Raw genomic sequence first — 24,010 nt, forward strand, 5'->3', positions numbered from 1 at the left:
ATTATGGTTGACGAAAAACTGGTTGAGGATAACAATGGACGAGTATTGTCGTTATCGGTACGTTAGTTGCAGATCTCAGTAGAAGAATTGCTTCTATACTTATATTAGTGACAAATTTTATTTCATATTGAATTTATACACAATTTGGAAATTACAGGTAATTTCAGAAATAAAAAAGCTTTAAATACTGGGCCGATTTATTGTATAATAGTGATTTGGATGATTCCTTTGTTAATGAAATCATTCATTTAAGAGCCTGCTGACAAACTTAACAAACCATTTTCAATTTACTTTTAACAAACTTAGTTTTAAAAAAATAGAAAGGTAGATTTTAAATTAAAAGTAATTTAAAATATACTTAACGAAAAGGTTAGTGCAATTGCATCATGTTTTTTCGTAAGTGAATTACTAATTGGTAAAATGGCATTGCTTTTATCATGTCTCATATTGTAAATACCTTTACAACGAGTTGCCTGATATTGCACTACCTCGAATAAGTAATGCTTCACCACTGGAGAAGGTTGTTGTTACTTATTCTCGGTGGATACCACCACCACCACCACCCAGACGGCCGTTTCAAGGCTATTTGTCCTATCATCGGTGGTTGGGTAGGTACCCTAGTGTTGCAATAGTGACAACCCAGTTATGCAGTGTAACTCTGCAATATGAGAAACGCCATGTGGAGTTATACTGCATAACTGGATTGTCACTATTGCAACACCAGGGTACCTACTCACCCACCGATGATAGGCCAAATAGCCTTGAAACGTCTGTATGGGTGTTTGGTATCCACCGAGAATAAGTAAGTCTTCTCCACTGGTGAAGCCTTACTTATTGGAGGTAGTGCAGTATCAGGCAACTCCTTGTGAAGGTATTCACAATATGAGATATGATAAAATATGATGCAATTGCACTAACATTTTCATTAAGCGAATCTTTACGTAGGTTGAGGCTATAGCCCTCCCAAAATTCTTTTACTTTAAAATATACTTTATGAAATCTGGAAATTATTGTTCGCATTTGTCTGACTGAGACTATATGTTTGATGAAAGGCCCATTTCAGTACCTGTATAAATTAAAAATGAATTAAAACCTAATTACAGTAAAACTTCTTGAAACGTTTGCTTTAACGGACTCATTCACGGAAAGCTCGTCTGCTAACGTTGATTGCCTTGAACTTAAACGAAATATATCTGGTTCCCGAAATCGCTGGAACGTCATGAAAAAGTACTTACTAGCAAATAAAAATAATAATAATAAATAAAAATAATAATAATAAATAAAAATAAATCAATAAAATAAAATAAAATAAATTTTGTAATACCGTGGGCCGAATTTAGACATGATGAATCCCTGAGCTAAAAGCATGTGAGAGGCCCCAAAATGTGTAATTATACATTTTTATTTATAAAAGGGAATGGGGGAAAGGCTAGCCCCCTTGGAATAATGGCCCCAAAGCCATGGGTTATTTGGCTTATGGGCTTACACCTGGTAAGTATGGGCTTGGCACACCTAAGGTCCTGAGCTGTATGCCATCATTCTTCTTTTTCTTGGTGACTCCCTTCTACTTTTGGCTCTCTCTCTTAGGGTAACTCGGGGAATTTTTTTTTTTTTTTGGCTGGTACAGCATAAGCCTCAGGCTTCCTTGCACCATGTAGATAATAATAATAACCATCAAACATCCCGATCATCCTGTCAACCACCGGTATGGTACCATAGACTCTACATAGCAGCCTAGCAGCAATAGGTCTCCCAGAGAACACCTACAAGGAACTCCAGAAAGTCGCAATCCTGAACACCTGTAGGATAGTCAGAGATTTCCTCGACCAACAGTAACACTAGACATTACAATCACCCTGTGTACTTGGTAGCAGTACCAGTCACGGACTGGAATCGCCCAATCAGGGATGGCGCCTCCGTAGCCAGGTGGGCAGGAGCAGCAGTGCATAGCACACGCTTCGTGATTAGACCGGGGTTCGAGCCCGTGACCACCAAATACGGAGGAAGCGGAAAGGTCAGGGAATGACCACCCCTTATCCCCGGAGCAATATGGCCTTAGTTGCTAATGCTCCTTAAAAAAAAAAACAAAAACAAACCCAATCAGGGAAAAATAATATAAGGGCTATAATAATAAATAGTGCATTTACCAGTTGTGTGGAGTGGAAGAGCTTAAAATTTTGCCGTATCAAATTGTGGAAACTCTGACTAAAGCTTATTAACGGTCTGGGGAGCTCGAATACCCTCATGGGAGGTTTAGTGGCTCCCTATTGATATCTGGCCAGCTCTGCAGGCTTCTGAGGAGAATCTGGCATTTAAAATATTTTAACTGGTGGTAAATACCATCAAGTTGAGGCAGTCACATCATCTGGTTCTGTTTAAACGAAAAGCTTGGTTCAGTGGATGCTGCACGTTATTTCCAAAGTCCACTGAAACTAGGATTTACTGTATGTTACGAGTTCGTTTAAATTCACATCACTACTGGTTATTGAAAATGAAGTAACATCCAACTTTGAGTATAACAATGTAGTAAACCGATTTTCTTCTTTTAAGTTAGGGAGGTTTAACGTCAGGCTTTTCTGTAAGTCATTAAATTGTAATATTGTTGTGTTATTTTTATTGGGCAATTTTTTAATTTATGTTTAAATAACAAACGCTTTAGTCTTTCTCAATTTCATATTCTTTGTCATATATTGTATACTTTTTAAAATATTGTAATAAGTTAAAAAAAAAAAAAAAAGGTAAACTTCAGCCATTATCAACCCACTGCACGATGGAAGCCTCCTCAACAATTCATGTTGTGAGGGAAATGGACCATAATCTGCCACGCTGGTCCAGTGCAGGTTGGCAGAACCATATTTAGCAGTTAGGGGCTTGAACCCTGGTCTACTCAAGGAATGTGTGTTACTGTACTCCCGTTCCTGAACACTCGGCTACGGAGGAGTATGAGAATGCAATATGCTTTAAGATTTTTATGTCTAAAAACTAAGGGTTAATGGAGAAAGTGGCAACTAGTATAGTAATCTGGATCCTTAGGGTGGCACAGAGCTTGATCCCAATCGTTCTTACCTTTAAACAGAGCTTAATGTATTTCAGTACAGTTAACATGACATTAAAAAAATATATAATAATAATAAATAAAATAATAGTGATAAAAAAAATCTAATACATAAACGGTAGTTACCGAAGTTGCCAGAAAGTGCTGTACTAGTACAGTGAGTTAGCCGACCGGGCTAGCCGAGTGGGTAAAGTACCTGCCTGGCAACCCAAAGGTCGCGGGTTCGATTTCCGCCTCGGGCTTGGATCAAAGTACTGCAAAAACCTTGGGAGGTGCAATATGGCCACAGAAGCCGATGCGCCAACAACTACCAAATCAAAAAAAAAAAAAAAAAACTAGTAGAGTGCCCCCCCCCCCCAAACTCCGCGTAGTATACACTTGTGTCGCAGTAAAAACTCATATCTCTAGTCTTCATGTGAAGACTAGAGATATTGTTTGTTTGTTATTTGGTTTTTAGGAGCATTAGCAACTAAGGCCATATTGCTCCGGGAATATGCGGTGGTCATTCCTTTGACCTTTCCGCATCCTCTGTATTTGGTGGTGAGGCTCGAACCCTGGTCTAATAAAGAAGCGTGTGCTACGCACTGCTGCTCCTTCCCACCTGGCTACGGAGGCGCCTGAGATAGTGTGAGTTGCCGACCGGGCTAGCCGGGTGGGTAAAGTGCCTGCCTGGCAACCCAAAGGTCGCGGGTTCGATTCTCGCCTCGGGCTTGGATCAAAGTACTGCAAAAACCTTGGGAGGTGCATTATGGCCACAGAAGCCTATGCGCCAACAACTTACCAAAAAAAAAAGTGTGAGTTTTGGTGTAGTCGGCGTAGTGTTGGGTTGCTATTTGCTCCTCTGGCCATTTATCCGCGGGATTCCCCGTTGCCCATCCACCACCATGAGGAGGTAGACTGGGTGTAGATAGTCTCTGGGGGGGGGGGGCAACTTTGGATGTCGCCTGAGCTTGCCAGGAAGTGGGGGGGAAAAACATGACTCTGGACGATTTTATTGGAAATGAGCGCGGGGATGACAGTTCCAGTTTGGGAGTAAAGGTGAAGATAAAGGAGCTGGTTTATATGAAGGCTTCCACCTGGAAAACGGAAGTTAAAGAGATATCCCTGTGAAAGAAGCCCATCCTCCAACCGGGGGCTGGGTGTTAAAATCAGAGAATGATGTGTGGTGGTAAGGTCCATCAGGCGAAAGATTTGTGAAGGGGAACAGCTATTGATGGGGAGTAAAGTCATAGGACTAGAGTGCTCTCTGTGGGACAGGAAATCGCTTTGTAGAATCACAGTGCCCTGTTTTAAAACTCCCACACTGGCTTCAGCTGGAGCCAGTGTCAGCAGATCCCACGCCATGCCTTGAATTGAGGAGGCATAGCGTCAGCATGGCAGTGGGGATTTCCTGAAAGATTGCAGTCAAGCCACAGGTCATAGGCCCTGACGTAGATTGGTGGTCAGGAGCGCGAGTGCAGCAGCACACGCTCTTGGACCGGGGTTCAAGCCCGTGACTGTTAAATACGATTAATATTTGTATTGATTGATTTATTGTAAACTCCACTGACGCGTGGTGGTCGTGCCGGAGTACAAACAAGAATATGTGCCACCTAAGTATGGACAACTATTAAAATGATAAAACTTTTTTTTTTAAAATATTAGTCACTAACATTCACTCAGTCACTGCACACTTAACACTGCTGACTTGGCTTTCTTGACCTGCAGAATTAGTTAATATATACAAAGGGTACTAGGAAAGTTTTGCAATATGACGCAACAATGAATTACAGGAAGCTGCTTGTTGCTGCATGTTGAAACATGTTCATACGTGCATAGTAGCCGCCGCGCCAAGTCGATGGGCTCAGTTATTCATTAGTAGTGAGAGTGTAAAGTGCTTGCGATGGCATCGTGGTCACGAAATGAGATAAGGACAGTTTTGCGGTATAATTTCGTGCGTGGTTTAACCATAGACCAGTGCTTAGAAGAAATGACTCTTGCACTAGATGATGATTGTCCACATCGTACAACGATATTCAGGTGGTATAGAGAATTCCAAAGGGGAAATTTCACTCTGGAGGATTCTGAGAGGCCGGGAAGGCCACGAACGTCAGTTACGGAGGAAAACGTTACTGCTGTGAGGAAAATGCTTGACGAAAACAGGCGAGTGACCTACCAACAGATAGAGGATACTTTGGGCCTAAATGCACCAGCAATTCGTTCGATTCTGCAAGATCATTTGCACGTGAAGAAACTTTGTTCTCTCTGGGTGCCGCATCAACTGACTGAAGAGCAGATGACACGACGTGTGACTTGGTGCCGGGAGATGTTAAAAAAGTTTGATAAGGGACAATCTCGGTATGTGAACAACATCGTGACAGATGACGAGACTTGGCTGTACTATTACGATCTGCCGACCAAGGCTCAAAACAAAGTCTGGGTCTTTGATGATGACGACACACCCGTAATTGTCAGAAAATCCCGATCTGTAAAGAAGAAAATGATAGCTGTATTTTTCAAATCGAGTGGAAATGTGGAACGTGTCGTTTTGGACACGCAGAAGACAGTCACAGCTAAGTGGTATACTGAACAATGCCTGCCTAAAGTCATTGGATCTATGAAGAACCTGCGGCCAAAGTCAAGAATGGACACCTGGTACCTCCATCACGATAATGCTCCAGCTTACCGCGCCAAAGCCTGTACCGAATATTTGACCACGACAGGACTGAAACTTCTCGAGCACCCTCTCTACAGGCCAGACTTTGCTCCCTGCGACTTTGCACTGTTCCCGCATGTGAAAATGAAGCTAAAAGGGAGGCGGTTTTCCAGTGATGAGTACCTTCTACGGGCTTGGGACAACGAGTGTGCTTTACCCCCTAGTGAAACTTGGCAGAACTGGTTTAAAGATTGGTTTCGGAGGATGGAGAGGTGTATTGAATGTAGAGGAAATTACTTTGAAAAAATTAAATAAACAAAGCTGTATTGCAAAACTTTCCTAGTACCCTTTGTATTTATTTGTTTTATTGTAAATTCAGTGTATGATTTAAACATTAATTGGACACTCTCACGCTAATCCCACTCGGCACAGTTACCCTGAATAGGATGACACACGTTTTTTTTTTTTTTTTTTTTTTTGTTTGTTGCTACAGGGACACATTTCTCACAGAACACAGCAGACATTTACATCGAGGCATAAACTTACTTACACACATATACCCATTTACAGTTAAATATCTGTTACTCAGTATTTATTCAGTTGTGCGTAGGAAGGGGAGGTAATAATTTTATACATTAATTTCGCATAATTAGCCATTCATTCGCACTAGGAATAGAGAGAAACACTGGAGGAGAGATATCTTTCCTTAGACATGTACACAGATATAAGCTCTCAATCACGTCCAGCAACGTGGACGTCACCAAGAGCTCTAACCAAGCTTAGACTGTCAGAAACACCTAGTCATTTATATAATTATTCATGCAGACCTTTGCCCATGGCCAAGTCCACCGGAATTCAGCTACAAGCAAAACATACACTCGCGCACCCAGAATATGTACACATTGACTTCATTTATACCTCCTTATACTCAGTCTTTATCCAAGCATTCAAAACTATATACTCATGTATAATGAACATTAATATATAAACATAAAGGGACGTAAAGATAATACACATGAAGCTGCATACTAATAACATATAAGGAATAACTAACATAAACGTTCTGACTGGGTGGGAAACATTCCAGCAGGCCAGACTTATTTGGGGTTTCTGTATCAGCAAGTGTCAGAGTCAGGTAGGTATACTTGTCGAGTAGGGGCTTGGGGTATTACAGTGTGTGTTGTCACATCATGGTTGCTTCTTCTGATCTCAAAAACATTATAAGCAGATGCTTATCTCCGCGGTTTATGCGTCCAAATTGGACATGTCTACATGCAGCGTCTAGAAATTAGGCACCTGCGAGGTGATCTGATTGCAGTGTTTAAGGCATTGAATGGTTTGAGCAAGCTCAGTGCTGATGGGATTCTTCCCCTTGCTCAGATTACGCTCCTGAGTGGACATAAATCTAAATCGACGGAAGACGGTTGCAGAATAGATGTGCAGAAGTTTGCCCTTAGTCGGCGGGTGGTTGATTGCTAGAAAAAACTTCGATCTGTCGTTGCGGAAGTTGATAGCTTAAATAAATTGAAGGAAGAACTAGACAAACTTTTCGAGCGAATGGGTGGATAAAATGGAAAGGGTTTTTTTTTTTTTTTTTTTTTCGCTGTGCTGTATAAGCATGCTTTCTTGCGTCATATGCCTCTAATAATGCTAAACTGTGGGGGTGGTAATTGGGGCAGTCTTAAAGGACATGAGCCCAATCCTAAGCTCCGCAGGTACATTTGGGATCCTGAGTGAGTCCCAGTTGGCACAGTTTTGCGTTCAGGGAACCATTCTATATTAGTGAAAATGTGAAATAAAGCCCTGCGGCAAACCTGGGGTTTGAGTTACCTGAGGCAGGAACCTCATAATGACTTCCCCCTTAGTTGTTTGTTCCCATCTTGTCTGCTATTGCTGGTAGAAAAGTACTGTACTATGAAATAAAAATTAAATGTGATGTTATATACCTTACTTCATCCACCAGTTTGTGTGGACTAGAATAGCTTGAAATATTTCCATCGCATAGTAGCGACTCTAATTAAAGCTTATGGTTCTGATAGAAGGTCCCTTAGAAGGTTCTGATAAGTCTATTGATGTCTGACCCTTTTGGCTGGCTGGTGGAAGGAAAATCCCATCAGACTGAGGCATTTACATTACTGGAAACCACTATTTGACGAAAAGTCAAGTTTAGAGAATGCCGCCAGTTACTTTTTCTTTCCCTTTTTTTTTTTATGAAAACCCCAAACACGAAAGGTATCAAAACCTATAGTACTCAGTACCGTGCATGGGTTGAAGGAAATGGGGAGGAAGGGGACGCCAGAAACTTTGCTCTGCTGAACATGGTTTTCACCACTTCAAGCCTCCAATAAGCAAAGTTGTGGTATTGCACCGGTTGATGAGAATCACTTCCGAAGTCCATTAAATTGTGATCCCTTAAAACGGGTGTGGGGGTTAGCGTATTTATAAAACTATCCCCCCCAATGCGATGGACGTGGGCCTTCCGTTACGCCTGCGGTCAGAAAAGCGATACTACTATCCGTAGTCTAAAGCCGAAACTTACTAACTCGTAATTTATGCTCAGCATATCTGCTTATTCATTCTTAGCAGTGTACTTGCTAAATGAGGTTTGTTTTCCATGAAATACAAAAATCTATTCAAAAATCTACAAAAAACGATTCAGTATTATCCTGTGGTGCAGCTGCGCCATGGCCCTAAGCGTGGGTAGTGGGAAGGAAAAGAAAAAAATAAGTAACATAAAATATATTAATGCGTTTCATCACGAGCTTTTAAAGGCTTGTTGTGAAGCACCACTGAGTTTGTGGGTTAAAAAAATAAGTCTGTGGAGAAAAATAGTAATAAATGTCAGTCGAATTAATGTAATTTAGAAAAATTTCTGTTTAAAAGTGCTAATATTTTTGCGAAAGTCATCTACCTACCTAATACGAACATAAGGAATGCAGTACAGTACTCTGTGGGTAGGTAGCGGCGTTCGCCATCTTTGCTACTTGACGGTTGTGCCATCTATGGGCGTAGAATATAATTATTGTTTAAAAGTTGTCACACAATTTCGATGATAATAATTCTTTTAATAATTCTAATAATTCTTCCCTAATTTATATCAAAGTTCTCAGACTAACAAGCTTACTTTCAGCAATTTTATACTATGAGCAGTGTTGCCAATTTAGCAGTTTACCCGCTAGTTTTAGCGGAATTGCTTCAGGTTTGGTGGATAAAAATATGTGATTGCGAATTTTTTTAGTGGAAAGAGTAAAAATTTAAATTATGTTTAGCATTTTATATATTTTGGCAATGTAACATTTAAATTAAGAAATATTTATTTAACAATATAAATATTTCATAATTGAAATGTTTTATTGATATACATCGTAACATAGTAGGGATATTTTATTTCATAGTTTTATTTTAAGCGAAGAATCGGTTTTATATTATTCAGGGATTCCCCTGAGGGGAACCCCAACAATTTCAGTACTGAGTTACACTCCCGGAGCCGACCAGGCTAGCCAGGTGGGTAAAGTTCCTGCCTAGCAACCCAAAGGTAATGTATGTTTAGGGTCAAGCGGCACCAGGGGTTTCCCCCATCTCCACGTAGTTTACATTGTGGGTGAACAAGTTCACTGGGAAGGCCAGAGATTTAAAAGTGTATGGATATTGTATGAGTGTAGTGTTGTGTATTGTTGTTCTTCTGGCTATTTAGCCACTGGAGCCCAATGTTGCTCACACTTGGCCCCATGGAGGCAGACCAGGTACACCCGTATTGAGAAATTTACTCTGGCAGGCCCTGCCACCTAGTTTCCTGAGATTTCAGTGACTAGGGCCTATGAAAAAAAAAAATTATATATATGTATATTATTATTATTATTTTTTTATTTATTTTTTTTTCATAGGGGGCGATGGATGCTAGAATCTAGTTAAGCCGAAAGGGGTTCACATATGCGGTGAGAATTTGAACACTTTTAAAAATTTTTCATTGTGTGGGGCGTCGCTGGTGATATAGGCAGAGTAGGGAGGGAGACTGAAGACTGGGGGGAAAAACAGAAGTATGGGGACGATAGAGAAGGCGACCCCAAGGCAGAACAGTGGGGCATGCCCGTGCCCCACCAGGAGAAAAATAGGGGGTGGCGAGGAGAAGAGGTGAAAGGAGCACTGTCGCCCCCCCCCCCAGGGAAGGGAATGAAAGTATGTTGGGCTAGAGCACAACACAGGTCACCAATAGGGCATGTGGCAGCAATTGCTGCTGTTCAGTTCGGTTGTGATGTTTGGATTTCCAGTCCACTTGGTTGGCTTATGTTTCGTTTTCTCAAAGGTTATTTCAGTCAGTTTCAGGATCAAGTCTGCTTATCTCAGTTCTAGATATGAGCCCGAGTTGAACCCTGTGTCCCAGTGTGCAATCAGAGGGTTGAAATTTGCACTCCGTGCAAACATCATTTGGGGATATCCTCCGTTCACTCTTGTCCTAGTGGGTATGTTTTCTCATCAATTTGGGTTTTCTCCTGTTCCTTTCAGTTTTGGTCAGGTAAAGTAAATGTCGTGGTTTGTTGGTCGTTGTGGAAGGCAAGTTCAATTCTTCTTCAGCCGTAGGCATTTTGCGCATATTGGCTGAATGGTCTGGGCTCATCTTCTGTGTCTAGGAGATGATTCTTGGTTCTTTGGTGGTGGCAGCAGAGCTGCGGTCTTAGTCAAGCTGTGGGAGGTCTAAGGATTAAGTCAGCCTAGCATCCAAATTATAAGGTGTTAATTGTCTTGTTTTAATTAGTCTGGTCCGTGAATTGCAAGGAGCGTTGTTCTTCTGGAGAACAAGTCTTGGGGAAATCGCGAAAGTGCTCTAAGGTCGCGGGTTCGAATCCCGCCTCGGGCTTAGATCACAGTAAAATACAAAAACTTTGGGAGGTGCATTATGGCCACAGAAGCTGATGCGCCAACAACTAACAAAAAAAAATACACACACTCGCGGTCAAATGACACGACTGTTGGGTCATAGCTTTAAATGGTTGAATCAAATCAAATTTGTGTTCCTATTAGTCGTCCTCTATTATATTTTATTTTGAAAAATGCTGGTTCATCAATTTCAACTTCGATAGGTATTCTGTTTTCTGAAATCCCCTCCTAGTTAACTATCTGAATCAATTATTGATATCATGCAGAAATCCCTCAGATCTTTGCATTTTTCAATAACAGTGTTTTTATTGATATTTAAATCAAGCAGTGCGATCTTGGGACCAGAAGTATAGAAATAATAAATTTTGAGATAACAATAATCTGCTGTCATCAAAAAATGATTTATTTCGAATACTCTTTGTTTTACGGCAAAGTTTCTTACAACCCCCATCTAAAAATATCAGTTTTACATTTACTTTTTGTAAACCTCATTTCAAGATTGCAAACTTAACAAAAAACTGCATTTTGCAAAATGTAATTTTTCACCAACCAAGAAATTAAGTGATCAATATTGTCACTGCACAAATTCATTAACTCCGTTAAACGGTAGTTGTTATTTTTTTCTTCCTCAGAATAAACTGCATTTGATATGCAATTTGGGAGTTTTTGTATGGACATAATGTAGGGGTCTTAAAAATTTTTATGGCACCCATTAATAGGATTTAACCCAAATGAAAATTTAAAAAGTTAGCGGGTTAAGTGTTAAAAATAGTGGATTTTGAACATGCGGACAGCAGAAAGTATTATTAAGAGTTGGCAACACTGGCCATGAGCCGTAATAGAGGTATAATAATGGGAAATGAAGGTGTGGAAATTGCTGTAGCTCGCATACGCTCTAAGTGCGTTTGCTGATTAACCTCTGAAACAGGAAAAGATTGTCATAGTAAAGACTTCCAGTCGCTTATATATAAAATGAACAAATTTTCTCAGATCCAAACTGGGATATGTCACTATGGCATTGCGTTATAATGAGAAGTTCAAATTTGAACGTCCAAAATCAAGACCCCAAAAAGTGGTACAAGCAAAAAAATAGTTAAAAACAAAAAAAAAAAAAAAAAAAATTTGCAACTTTGTTCGTTTATGGATACTGAAAGCTGAGTCTTAACCTAAAAAGAACTGGAGGGAGGGAGGGAGGGGCAGTTGCAGTCTTCATAAATTTAATTAGTACAGTTTTAATAGTTGCTCAGTGGTTATAATGAGACCAGCTGTCATGAGCATTAGAAAATTTTATTTCTGTAAATATCACGTTGTATTTCTTGTTCATCTTTGTTTTATTTTCTTAATTAAAACCAAACTTTGGGTAAATCAGTATCGAATTTATATTGCTTTTCTGTATGTTATGAATGATGATAATTTTGGGCTCTTTTAATTATTTATAATCTTGCTCACTTTTAAGTTAAGAGCCAGTTAACTAGTGGATACTGGATGTGAACAAAGGGAGGATGAATTTTGTTGACTGTTGTGTGCCACAGCACACAATAGTCTACAAAATTCATAGTTTATGTTTACTTTCCTTCCATTTAAATTATTCATTGTGAAACCACATTTTATTTTATACTTAGAGACACAGTGAGGTCTAGGGTGAAAGCCTCAAGCTGTGAAAGTTATATAAAGTTGTATGTGTTGGGCATAGTCTCTTTCTGTAGATAGCTGTGAGAAACTTGGTAACCAGTTTTCTCCCTAAATGTCTACTGTGGGTGATGGTAGGTGGCACTCTGTCTTCTAACTTCTGTTCTAATGTTGATGTTCCCTAAGGGTCAGTTCTTTTTCCCACTCTTTTCTTCTTGTATATTAATGACTTTCTTCCACTGGCTCAAAATCCTGTTCATAGTTTTTCTGATGGCATAATACAATCCCCCTTCCAGTTTGAGAACCCTTGCATTGCATAAACAGCTCACACGTTTCAAATATCCAACACCAGTTCCTTAAATGCCAAATTCCAGGTAATTCTCAGATAGGGTGAAAAAATGAGTTAACTTCAATCTTTTAATAATCAGTCTTGTCTTATTTATTTCTTGCAAAAAAGAGTACTGCTCCTACGGTCAAGATTTCTAGACAAGATCATATATCTCTAATGGGGATCATCATGACTCTTAATTTATTTTGGAATAAGCACACCACATATATATTCCTTTGCATAAAAAAAAAAAAAAAACCCACCTGGGTTTTTTTTTTTTTTTGCTCTTAGTGTTACTGTTCTTTTAAACAACTACTAACTTTGCTCACATCTTTTCTGCCGTGGAATGTTGTTCTCACATCTGGGGTGGTGTCCCCAAAATCTCTCTCAAGCTTCTAGACTATTCAAAAGAGGAAGCCAGATTAATTAACAACACATTACTTACGAAGTCTCCACTTTATGCCTCATAGATGTTTAGTTTCTGCTACTTGCCTCTTCTATAGATGATAAGCACTGTTCTTCTGGCATGTGTAATCCACCCCCACTCCCTTCCAAATTAATCTATGTGCTGCAACCAGTTAGCATCCATTTACTGTCCAACTCAAAATTCCCCTAATGTCAACAGCTATTTTGTCTTTAACCCATGCGTGATACTAAACACTACGGCTTCTGATACCTTTCATGTTTGGAGTTTTTTCAAAAAAACATTGATTACTATTGTAACTTTCCAAAAAGAACTAATATCCACTTGCTATTCAGAGATTTCGCTGTATAGTGGTTGGATTTTTTTATTTTTTTGAATAACATGACTGTTGTGTCTAATGGTGTTTTTTGATCTTATTATACACCGAGTGGCTACTTTATTAGGTACACTTGCCTAATGTGAGTTGTCTCCCTCAGAACATCCCGGATTTGTCATGGAGTGGACTCATCAAGGTGTCAAAAGCATGCCACAGTAATGGTGGTCTACTATGTTGATCCAGCTGTTTCTCGCAGATTTTGTAAATTGAATGGCTGAAGATCTGTACTCTGAAATGCTTGTTCTAGCTCATTCCACAGGTACTCAACCAGATTGAGATCTGGTGACTGCAAGGCCACTGCAGTAGGCTGAATTCACTCATGTTCCTAGAACTTTTTCTGTACAGTTCTGGCCATGTGACATGGAGAATTATCCTGTAGGAGGAACCTGCGTACAGATGGAAACACTGAAGCCAATAAAGGGATGCACATGGTCATAAACAGTTTCTGATATTAACAGAAATTGTTCCGAATTGGTTCTTGATTCCAGTGAAGCCACAACATTTGGATGCCGTAGGTTATCTATGTTGTCCAAATGTTGCTTAATTAATATGATATCAGAATTAAGAATAAATTTTTAAAGGTTTCCTGTTCAATTTTTTTCTTGCCTTTCTCCCCAAAAACTGACTGGTGAAGAAAGGGCACCACATACCTGGAGTTTTATGGATTTTGTGCATCCACTAGTTGGTTAATGAGCCTATACTTGACTAAAAGGAACAACAAGGAGCCATCACTCTTGCTGACAGGTTGATGCTTCAAAATTTATGTAGTACCATTTGCAAAAGCTGGCAAATCAAGGGGAAAAGTGAACGTCATTGTTTTTCTTTTTCAAAAAATTAAATTTTATGTCAAATATTGTCATGCTGTAGTATATATTTTTAAATATGAATACAGTGTGCATCTAAATCAGGGTTGTCGAATATTACAGCTCATGGGCCAGAATGCGGCCTGTCAAAGGTTGTTATCCAGTCCACCAACCTTTCTTAAGATTGGTAGATAAATTTAGAGTGATCTTGCCTTCTAAGTAGATACAAAGGGGGATTGAACAGTGATACGAATAATTATAAACCAGTTAGTTTAACTTCTGTTCTGGGTAAAATAATGGAGTCGCTGGTTAAAGATACATTGCAGGATCATCTGCACAAGACTGCAGCAGTAATTCTGACACAGCATGGATTTGTTAAGAGAAAGTCTTGTCTGACAAATTTGATTGGATACTATGATGTGGTTATAAAACAACTGGATGCAAAAAATAATTTTGATATCATATACTGTACTTTGATTTCAGGAAAGCTTTTGACACTGTTGCACATGGAAGACTACTGTACAAATTGGAGCAGAATGGTATTAAGGGTAAATTGCTATAATGGATAAAAGGATGGTTGAATGGGAGAAGACAGAGGGTGGTAATCAATGGGTGCTGCTCCTCGTGGACTAATGTTATTAGTGGAGTCCCGCAGGGTTTGGTGTTGGACCCACTGTTGTTTTGTATATTTATCAGTGATATTGATGAAGGTATATCAGGCTTAGTGTCGAAATTTGCAGATGATACAAAGTTTGGCAGGGTTGTTAATGGCAGTGTGCTACTGCAACAGGATCTAGAAAATTTGGGGAGGTGGGCTGAGAAGTGACAATTGAAGTTTAACATCGACAAATGCAAAGTACTGCATATGGGTAAAAGTAGCCCCAGAGGAATGTACCAATTGTATGGTACTACACTTAGGGTGGTAGAAAATGAAAAAAGATGTGGGAGTAATTGTGCAGTTAGATATGAAGTTTTCTGAGCAATGCAGACAGGCTACCAGAGCAGGTCATGGGGTTTTGTCAATGATATACAGGAATTTTGCTAACAGGGAAAAGGAGGTGATTATCCCTTTGTATAAGGCAATGGTTAGGCCACACCTTGAGTATTGTGTACAGGTCTGGAGGCCTCATTTTAGGAAGGATGTAGAGTTGCTTGAGCATCTACAGAGAGGAGCAACAAGATTGGTGAGGGGAACGAAGGGGTACTCTTACCAAGAGAGACTTTAGTTCAGTAAATTACAGCATCTGGAGACTATGCACCTGTGAGGTGATCTGATTGAGGTGTATAAGGCCTTGAATGGTTTGAGCAAGCTGAATTCTAATGGAATTCTTCTGCTTGCTCAGATTACAAACCTAAGGGAGCATAAATTCAAATTAAGGAAATACAGTTATAGAATAGATGTCTGGAAATTTGCCTTTAGCCAGCGAGTGGTTAATTGCTGGAACAAACTTCCATCTGTTGCTGTGGAAGTTGATAGCTTAAATAAATTCAAGAAGTAACTGGACGAACTTTTAGAGGGAATGGTTGTGTGTTTTTTTTTTTTTTTTGGCTGATGCTACATAAGCTCATACACTTGCTTTCATGCATCAAATGTCACTATTACTATAATTGAACATAAAGCTACAAGGAAAGGATCAATTAGTAAATTTATTATATGAGTGTGTTACAGCCTTTACTAAGAAATTAAAACTGTTTCATAAACAGTTATTTCTTAAAAAACTAACCACTTCACAACATGTTCAGCAACATGTGCTGAGAAACTGTTTCAAAAATACTCAGCATTAATTAGTTGCCTTATAGATGAATTCGATCAGAAATTTGCTGAAAATCATATATAACCTTTTATAGAAAATACATGAACAAGGGATCCTTTCCCGATCTTTCAAGCCATGCTAATTGCTAGCACATATTGTTGTCAAAGTCACAGTCATTATTGGCAGATGAACATTTATCCAATGTACATATTGCTGTGGCAAGTGTACAGAAAATAATGAATTTTTGTGCAATCGAAAATAGACAAATATCTCACTAAAAATGTAATTTGCCAATTTGTGTACTGAATAAATAATAACTCATCGAAATATTTTCTTTGCATTTGTAATTTTAATGATATGTTTTTGCCATATAAGGTTTTCTTTAATTTTTCAGATTATCTGAGAAAATTTATTTCTCAATCACACTGGATAATTGCTAGTTTGTGATATTTTGGCTCAAAGAACTTGAATAACTGTATTTAAGGTTTATTGTATTGTATAATTTGTTCATCATTTAGATTGAAACTAATGCCACACCTTTGTTATAGGTAACCAGTGATATCATTAAAGGAAATTCCAGTGAATCCTTTCTTCAAACAATTCCTTTTGGCAGTTGAAGTGTGAATCAGGTGACCAACACTTAGCATTCCTTACCAAGTTACACTATTCCAAAGAAGAAATTACTGGGTGACATCACAGTTACAGGATGACTTTCACTGTAGTTTGCCAAAGAGCATGGTTGAAGGGGAACAAAGAATCAAGTCATCTGTGAATGCAGTATATTTATTTGCAGATGATGTTAGAAGATTTGATGCAGCTGTTTTATCAAAAGGGGAGTTGGAAAATAACGATTGCAACTACAGGACTTCCATGGTGACAACTATGGATGTGAGCAGTAGTTTTCAATCTACTATACTGCAAGGTATTAATTCTTAATTAAGAAAATAATAAAAATTGAATTTTATTCATTATTTCAATTAATAACTTTCACAAAAATCAATTTTCTGGCATCTCTATTCTCATTTTCCTGATTTGTTGCTCTATAAACTCATGAATAATATATTTTTGATACAGTAGCAAAGTTGCACTAATTTTCCAGTTCACAAACACATGCCTTCCTCAAAAGTAATTAAAAAAAAAAAAACTTTCCACATCACTTGTCCATCCTCTCCATCATCATCTTACAGCTTAATCTTACAATCTTATCTTATCATCTTACATCTTAATTTTTGAAGTTTACTATATGTATTTTCAATGATGCTTTCATAATTGGCATCTACAGATAGTGGGTCAGGAAATCAATGTCTTGTGTCATTGGAATTTTAATGTTATAGATATTGGTTGGAATTTGTAGGTTGGTCACTCACGCAGTAGCAGAACATTTCTGGATTTACTGTATGACTGTTTTCTTTATCAGCCTATTAGAGAGGCTACAAGAGAAGGCAAATACTCGATCTGGTTATCAGCAGTGCATGCATTAATAATTTTATAAAGGGATCACTAGGTGTTGTGATCATGGTGTATTTGATGTGGGATTTTCCTTGAATTTGTCAAACTACCTACTTCCACAACAACAGATGAAAGTTTGTTCTGACAATCAACCACCTGCTGGCTGAAGGAAAACTTCCGCACATCAGTAGTGAGCTTGCTAAAGCCATTGAAAGCCTGAAAACACTGTGATCAGATCACTTTGCAGGTGCCTAGTCTCCAGATGCCGCAATTTGTGGAACTGAAGCCTTTCTTGGTAAGACCTCTTTTTTTTCTCCCCTTTACCAATCTCGTTGCCCTTCTCTGCACCTGTTAATTCCAACAGATCCACATCCTTCATAAAATGAGGCCTCCAGACCTGTATGAAGTGCTCAAAATTCTTGTATATCATAGACGAAACTTCATGAGCTGTCCTGGTAGCCTGTCTGCATTGTTCAGAGAACTTCATATTTGACTGCACAATTATCCCCAGGTCTTTTTCATTTTCCACTGCCCTGAGTGTAGTACCACATAATTGGTACCTTAATCTGGGATTTCTGCTACCCATATACATTATCTTGCATTTTTCAATATCAAATTTCAGCTGCCATTTCTCAGCTTATCTGTCTAATTTTTCTAGATCTTGTTACAGTAGCTTGCCTTGGTTATTTCCATTAACTAACCTTCCAACAACCTCTGTATTATCTGCGAACTTAGACATTAAGCCCCGATATACCTTCATGAGTGTCATTAATAAATATAGAAAACAACCGTTACTGTATTATTGTGGCATTCTTTATTTAATGAATACATTGCTCTTTATTATGTATGAAGAAGAAGAAGAAAATCTTTATTGTACAGTAAAGATACAATAATGTGCCCGCCACAGCCAGGAGGCCAGGGGCTTGACAATGATATAGGGTAATATAAAAATATGTACAGTATAAAAATTTGTGCAGTATAAAATATTACATAACGATTAAAAACGTAGCATTAGCCATTCAATAGATATGAGTATGTACATAGTTGTGAGGCAGACAGTGCACCAAGGTATGTGCACATTCATATGTACAAAGCAAATATTTAAGCATATTCACACAAGTCAGAAAATTTCACAGTGCCAAATTATTGTTCGGTATTGCATTTTCTTGTGAAGACAGTCAGTTCGTCGATTTGCCTGCGATGTGCCGTTATGCACCTCATAGGAGATAGCAGATGGAGATATCAGTATGAGTCGACATCGGGGGCCAAACAAAAGGGGAACAAGTTCGGCCAACGAGCGCCTGTAATTGCGATCAGAAGCGAATTTCTGGAGGTCAACTCCGATCATTAGCAGGGCTTGTACTGTAGGAAGTACTTGTCCAGGTAGGAATCTGTCACTGATCTTCAGCCTGTTCCGTTGTAGCTGAAGAAGAGGGGTGGCTCGTAAGGACGGAAGTGGAACATGCCACTGGCATATATCCCAGAAGTCAGGGGAGTTGATTTTGCCAACTAGCATTTTGACTGTGGTCACAGTTCTCCTCATGCTGATTATTTGAGGCAGCCGCGGGATTTGGAGTTGGTCGGCCATGCTGGTGGTCCTCTGCTGAGGGGGGAGTTGATGTTTGTGGGTTGCCCACTTCAATATCCAGTATTCACTGGCGAAGATGGGCTTCATGAGAGAAGGTACTGCGGATGCCCATATTTCAGAGGCATACAGAAAGGTAGGATACACAATGGTTTCCAGATATCTGATTGTGGTTCTTGTGTCTGTGTTATGAAGAAGATGTTGACGGGCAATCCAGCGCATTCGGTTGATCTTGCGTAGAACACATTCGATGTGACAGTTGAACCTAAGGTTTGGGTCGAAGGTTATACCGAGATCTTTGTGTTTAGTAACGCTTGGAATAACTGCACCCTGCAGTGAGGGTTGTATGGATGTGGGACACTTCTTCAGAGAAAAAACCATAATAACGGATTTTTGGGGGTTCAGTTTGAGACCGAAATGGTTGAGATGGCTAGAGAAAGCTGTGATCTTATTACAGATTTCCGATGTGATCACTCCCCTGTCGGCTGATGGTGGTATTTCCGTTAGGAACTTTATATCGTCGGCGTAGGTAATGACATCATCTCTGTTACACACAAACGGAATAAGGAGGGCGGTAAAAAGTAACCCCGATAAAACGCCACCTTGCGGCACACCAGCATTGATGGATCGGGTATAGCAGAGGTTACGATGAGTGAGGTACACTGTTCTGTTCCGGAGGAGCGAGTGCAGAAAAGCGAAAACGTCACCTTTGATCCGAAAGAAATTGGTTAGGAGATTCAGAAGGGCTGAGATGTTGAGGCTATCAAAAGCAGCTTCAGTATTGGCATAAACAACCGCCATTTCTGATTTGGCCTCAAATGCATTTAAAATTTCCGTTTGGACTGCCAGAAGGTTGAAGACAGTTGATCTATTAGGGAGAACATAATGGAGTTGTTTTGATGATTGTGGAAGAAGATGGCGTGTTATATGCAGAAGGAGGACTTTTTCCAGTAGCTTTAGGAGCGTGGATGCAGTGGAAATCGGTCTATAGTGCTTCGGCTGGCTTGGTAGTTGAACTTTAGGTAGTGGGGCAAGACTGTATTTGCTCCAGGATGCCGGAAACACTCTATGAGAGAGGATGGAGTTGAACAAGTAGAGCAGAGGATCAAGGATATATGGACTGAGGCACTTTACGATGAAATGTGGGACATTATCGATGCCAGCGGTGCATGACGGACGCAGCGAGTTGATGGCTTGACGAAGCTGCTGTCGATCGATTTGAATGGAAAACAGCTCATCATCTGGACTTGAAATGGGGTCTGGTTGGTAATCATATGGTTGTGTGATGTTGTCTTGGAATCTGGCTACATAGTTGATCCATTCAACTGGATTGAAATTGGAATCTGGTTCAGAGTTACGGGTATATGGCACTTTGCCTTTGGATAAGGTCTTGTCAGTGTATTCTTTAATGGCTTGCGATTTCAGTCTGTTAAACAGTGCTCTAGCTTTGGAGTACTGAGTTCGGTCATATGCTGTACCAGACTGTTTCCATTGTTTATGGAGGGACTGTTTGCACTTGAAACTGTAATTTAGCTCCGAAGACCACCAAGCATTAGTTCTAGCAGAGATACTGACCTGTTTAGCTGCTGAGAACATAGTAACAGTGTGCAACCATCTAGTTAATATGTCTAGAGCCAGTTCCGGATCTCCTGATTCGAGAACTTCCCAGGGAATTAATCTTGTTGCATAAAGGCATCTGTTCGGTTGTAGGAAGGTGGGAGAGATGATGATCTTCCTTTTGACGTGGTGGGAGACATTAAAGTTGGGCGTTGGGAGCTGCAATAGGACTACGATGGGTTCATGATCGGATTCAAAGTGAGTTTCGGGTTTAATGTCGACGCTACAGGAACCAGACGATAATATGAGATCCAGGTGATGAAGACCTCTAGTTGGGCCTTCGTTTATGATCCTGTGGCCACTAGGTGCAATCTTAGCCATAAGTGACTCATGAAGATGTTGGAGATTTGGTGGTAAGTTAAAATCCCCACAGATGAGGTGGATAGCAGATGTGTGAAGCGTATTTATTAGCCAGGATGCAATATCATTGATTGTCTGAGCATCGGGGGTTGGGGGTGTATATATTGCACCGAGATCTAATAAGCAAGAGTTGATCTTGACCGTTACTATCGATGCTTCGAATAGATTGGATTTGCTGGAGACTACATGTACGAACTCAAGTCTACTGGCATTTATGATAACAGCAACGCCCCCACCACAGGTATGAGAGCGGGAGGTGAAGAAAGATTTGTAACCAGCAGCTTGGGTGGAGGCAATTGATTCTTGTTGTGGTTCCAGCCAGGTTTCAGACATGCAGATGACATCAGCCATTTGGGACAGAAGCATCTGCTCAAGTGTCTCGAGCTTATTCCGAATACTACGAACATTTTGATAAAAAATCTTGAGTGTAAGGTGACATGAGACCTTCACGAGTGCTGATTCGAGGACATTATTTATTTTCTTTGTTGGCTTTTTAGCACGGTTGGTTACAATAGTTGGTATGAGCTGAGGGTGGATTTCATTGTAGCTGTGGTATTGCAGAGATTGATCAGAGGTTTTGTCATCGGGGTACGTATAGGGCTCATCATCGTGTGACCCTGATTCCTGGTTTTGGGGCTTCTGAGAATAGGAATGCCTATCAAACCATCACGCTTGGGAGCAGTCTTGGTGGGATAGCGCATTAGCCATGGCTAGGCGTGGGGTGATATTGGATTTAGGTTCATAGTATGGCCTGAGTAGTGATCCAGATGGCCAGAGAGCAGTCGCTGATATGGAGATGAAATTCTGTGCATCGCACTCAACTTTGAACGATGTATGCAGGGGTGTTTTCTTAAGAAGTGTGACGGACACAGTAAAGTGCAGCTCATGCATTATGTATGACGCGATATCATCTGGAGTTGTATTTGAGGCCAGTCGGGAAACGAATAGACTTCGTCGAAGACGGACAGTTGGTGGATTCATCGCCTGCAGCCTGGAGGTGGCCGAGGTGCCCATTTTTAAATGATCGCCTTCTCTTTAGTACATTTGGGGTTCCCATTTTACCCTCTTCAGGATGGCGAGGCTTACTGCAGTAACTCTGGGCCACAAGTGTAGGAGGAGGTGCAGCTACAACTTCCGCCCGGGATGGTTGTAATGTTAGCAGTGGGGGGCCGCAATTGTGGATTTCAGGTTTCTTCGGCATTGTAGGTTAAACTTCCAGTTTTCAGCAGTCCATTATCTTTCAGCATTAGCTGTTTTTAGGAAAATGCTTGAAACCTGCTAACCACTCAAGAGCTGTCAAATTTAGTTTTCAGGTTTAGTCACTTGCCCAGTTGGCTGGTGGTATCTCCCATTTGTTTCACATCAGTATCTCTCAGTTTTATATCAACTTTTCCAGCATATTTAGCTGCTTAAAAGAAAAGCCAGTGGCCCACTGAAGTGCAGCCTTCAAAATGCATATACAGATCTATCTGTTATCTATCTGTTGTAGGAGAGTTACAATTATAAAGAAACTTTACACTGGGACTTCAATGAAGTATCAAAATGTGTATGACATGATCCAAAGTTCTTTGCAGACAGTGGTACAATGAAAAAGAATGACAAAGGTGTTACCATATATTAATTTTCTTTCAATGTAGGGTAATACTGTATACAATAAATTGCAGTATAGAAATTCGGTATTTTTTATTTATGTTGTTATTATTTTTTTATATGACCAGAATAAAGGTAAAGTGCAGCCATTATCAACCCACTGCAGGATGGAAGCCTCCTCAACAATTCATGCTGAGGGAAATGGACTATAATCTGCCATGCTGGTCCAGTGCGGGTTGGCAGATCGGCCGTATTCAGCAGTCAGGGGCTTGAACCCCGGTCTACTCAAAGAGCTTGTTCTACTGCACTCCCGCTCCTGACCACTCGGCTACGGAGGCCGTATGACCAAAATATGACTCCCCAAATCTTTAAAATTATGAGATCTGGCAGGGCTCAGTTCTCATGGTTGCCATATATTGGAGGTTTGACTGTATAAAAAGTATGCATTTGATAAAGTAAAAACAGAGTGCATTTACAGTATTGTTTGTGCAATGGTAGGCATGGCGGTAAAACTGCTTTTGAAGTTGCTTTCTAAAATCTACTAATAACATAGTTCTGAGTTTATGGGATTTTGTGTATTTATTTTTTGAAATTAAGCCAATTGTACATATGATCAATATCACAAAAACTATTTTCTTTGCTAGATTAATAAAAAAATAAAGAACATAAGATTAGTACCACACTATTTCATAGGAGGTGGGGGGGGGACATACAGCACAAATAGTTTTCAGAATTCTTGCAGGAATGGTGGTCGTAGAGATTACTTTTCTCATTTATATCATCATCACTTCTTTCTTTCTTTTTCCTTTTTCAAAAGAATCAGAAAATAGGGGAATAGAAAAAATCAAGATTCTCAGAAGAAAAGTTTGCCAGAGTTGCAAGAAATGAACCTTAATTATCATCTTACATCTTAATTTTTGAAGTTTACTATATGTATTTTCATTGATGCTTTCATAATTGGCATCTACAGATAGTGGGTCAGGAAATCAATGTCTTGTGTCATTGGGATTTTAATGTTATAGATATTGGTTGGAATTTGTAGGTTGGTCACTCACGCAGTAGCAGAACATTTCTGGATTTACTGTATGACTGTTTTCTATATCAGCATATTAGAGAGGCAACAAGAGAAGGCAAATACTCGATCTGGTTATCAGCAGTGCATGCATTAATAATTTTATAAAGGAATCACTAGGTGTTGTGATCATGGTTTATTAATGTGGGATTTATTTAAAAATAACTATTGTCAAAAGTTAATTGATTATTTTATTTATTTATTTTTTATGATGTTAGTTAGTGCTTTCAATGGCAGAAACTCCTGGCTTGCTAGTAATTTTATCGCACTATATATGGCACAGAAGAGTTTTTTTTTTTTAATATTTTAGGTCATACTAGAGTTTTCTTTTAAATAGGTTTGGAAAACAGCATTGGTATAGATTTTTTGTTAATAAATCAGACAGCTGTGGATCTAGCAAATGGAAACTATGTAGGTTTACAGGTTTTGACTCTTGAAATTTTTTAACTTTTTTCCAA

General features: G+C 39.5%; 1 protein-coding gene across 5 annotated transcripts in view; it reads left to right on the forward strand.

The window, feature by feature from the left end:
* LOC150084794 (uncharacterized) overlaps positions 1 to 24,010 on the forward strand; it is a 496,975-nt gene that overhangs the window by 189,758 nt on the left and 283,207 nt on the right. For all 5 annotated transcript variants that reach the window (XM_090376602.1, XM_090376604.1, XM_090376605.1 and 2 more), the window contains exon 3: positions 16,428 to 16,801. In XM_090376602.1, the coding sequence (XP_090232728.1) occupies positions 16,615 to 16,801 (187 nt within the window). In that variant the 5' untranslated portion in view covers positions 16,428 to 16,614. The remainder of the gene's footprint in view (positions 1 to 16,427; positions 16,802 to 24,010) is intronic.

The sequence above is a fragment of the Mastigoproctus giganteus genome, chromosome 6 (assembly GCF_048544385.1).
Source record: "Mastigoproctus giganteus isolate SK-2022 chromosome 6, ASM4854438v1, whole genome shotgun sequence".
Lineage (NCBI taxonomy): Eukaryota > Metazoa > Arthropoda > Arachnida > Uropygi > Thelyphonidae > Mastigoproctus > Mastigoproctus giganteus.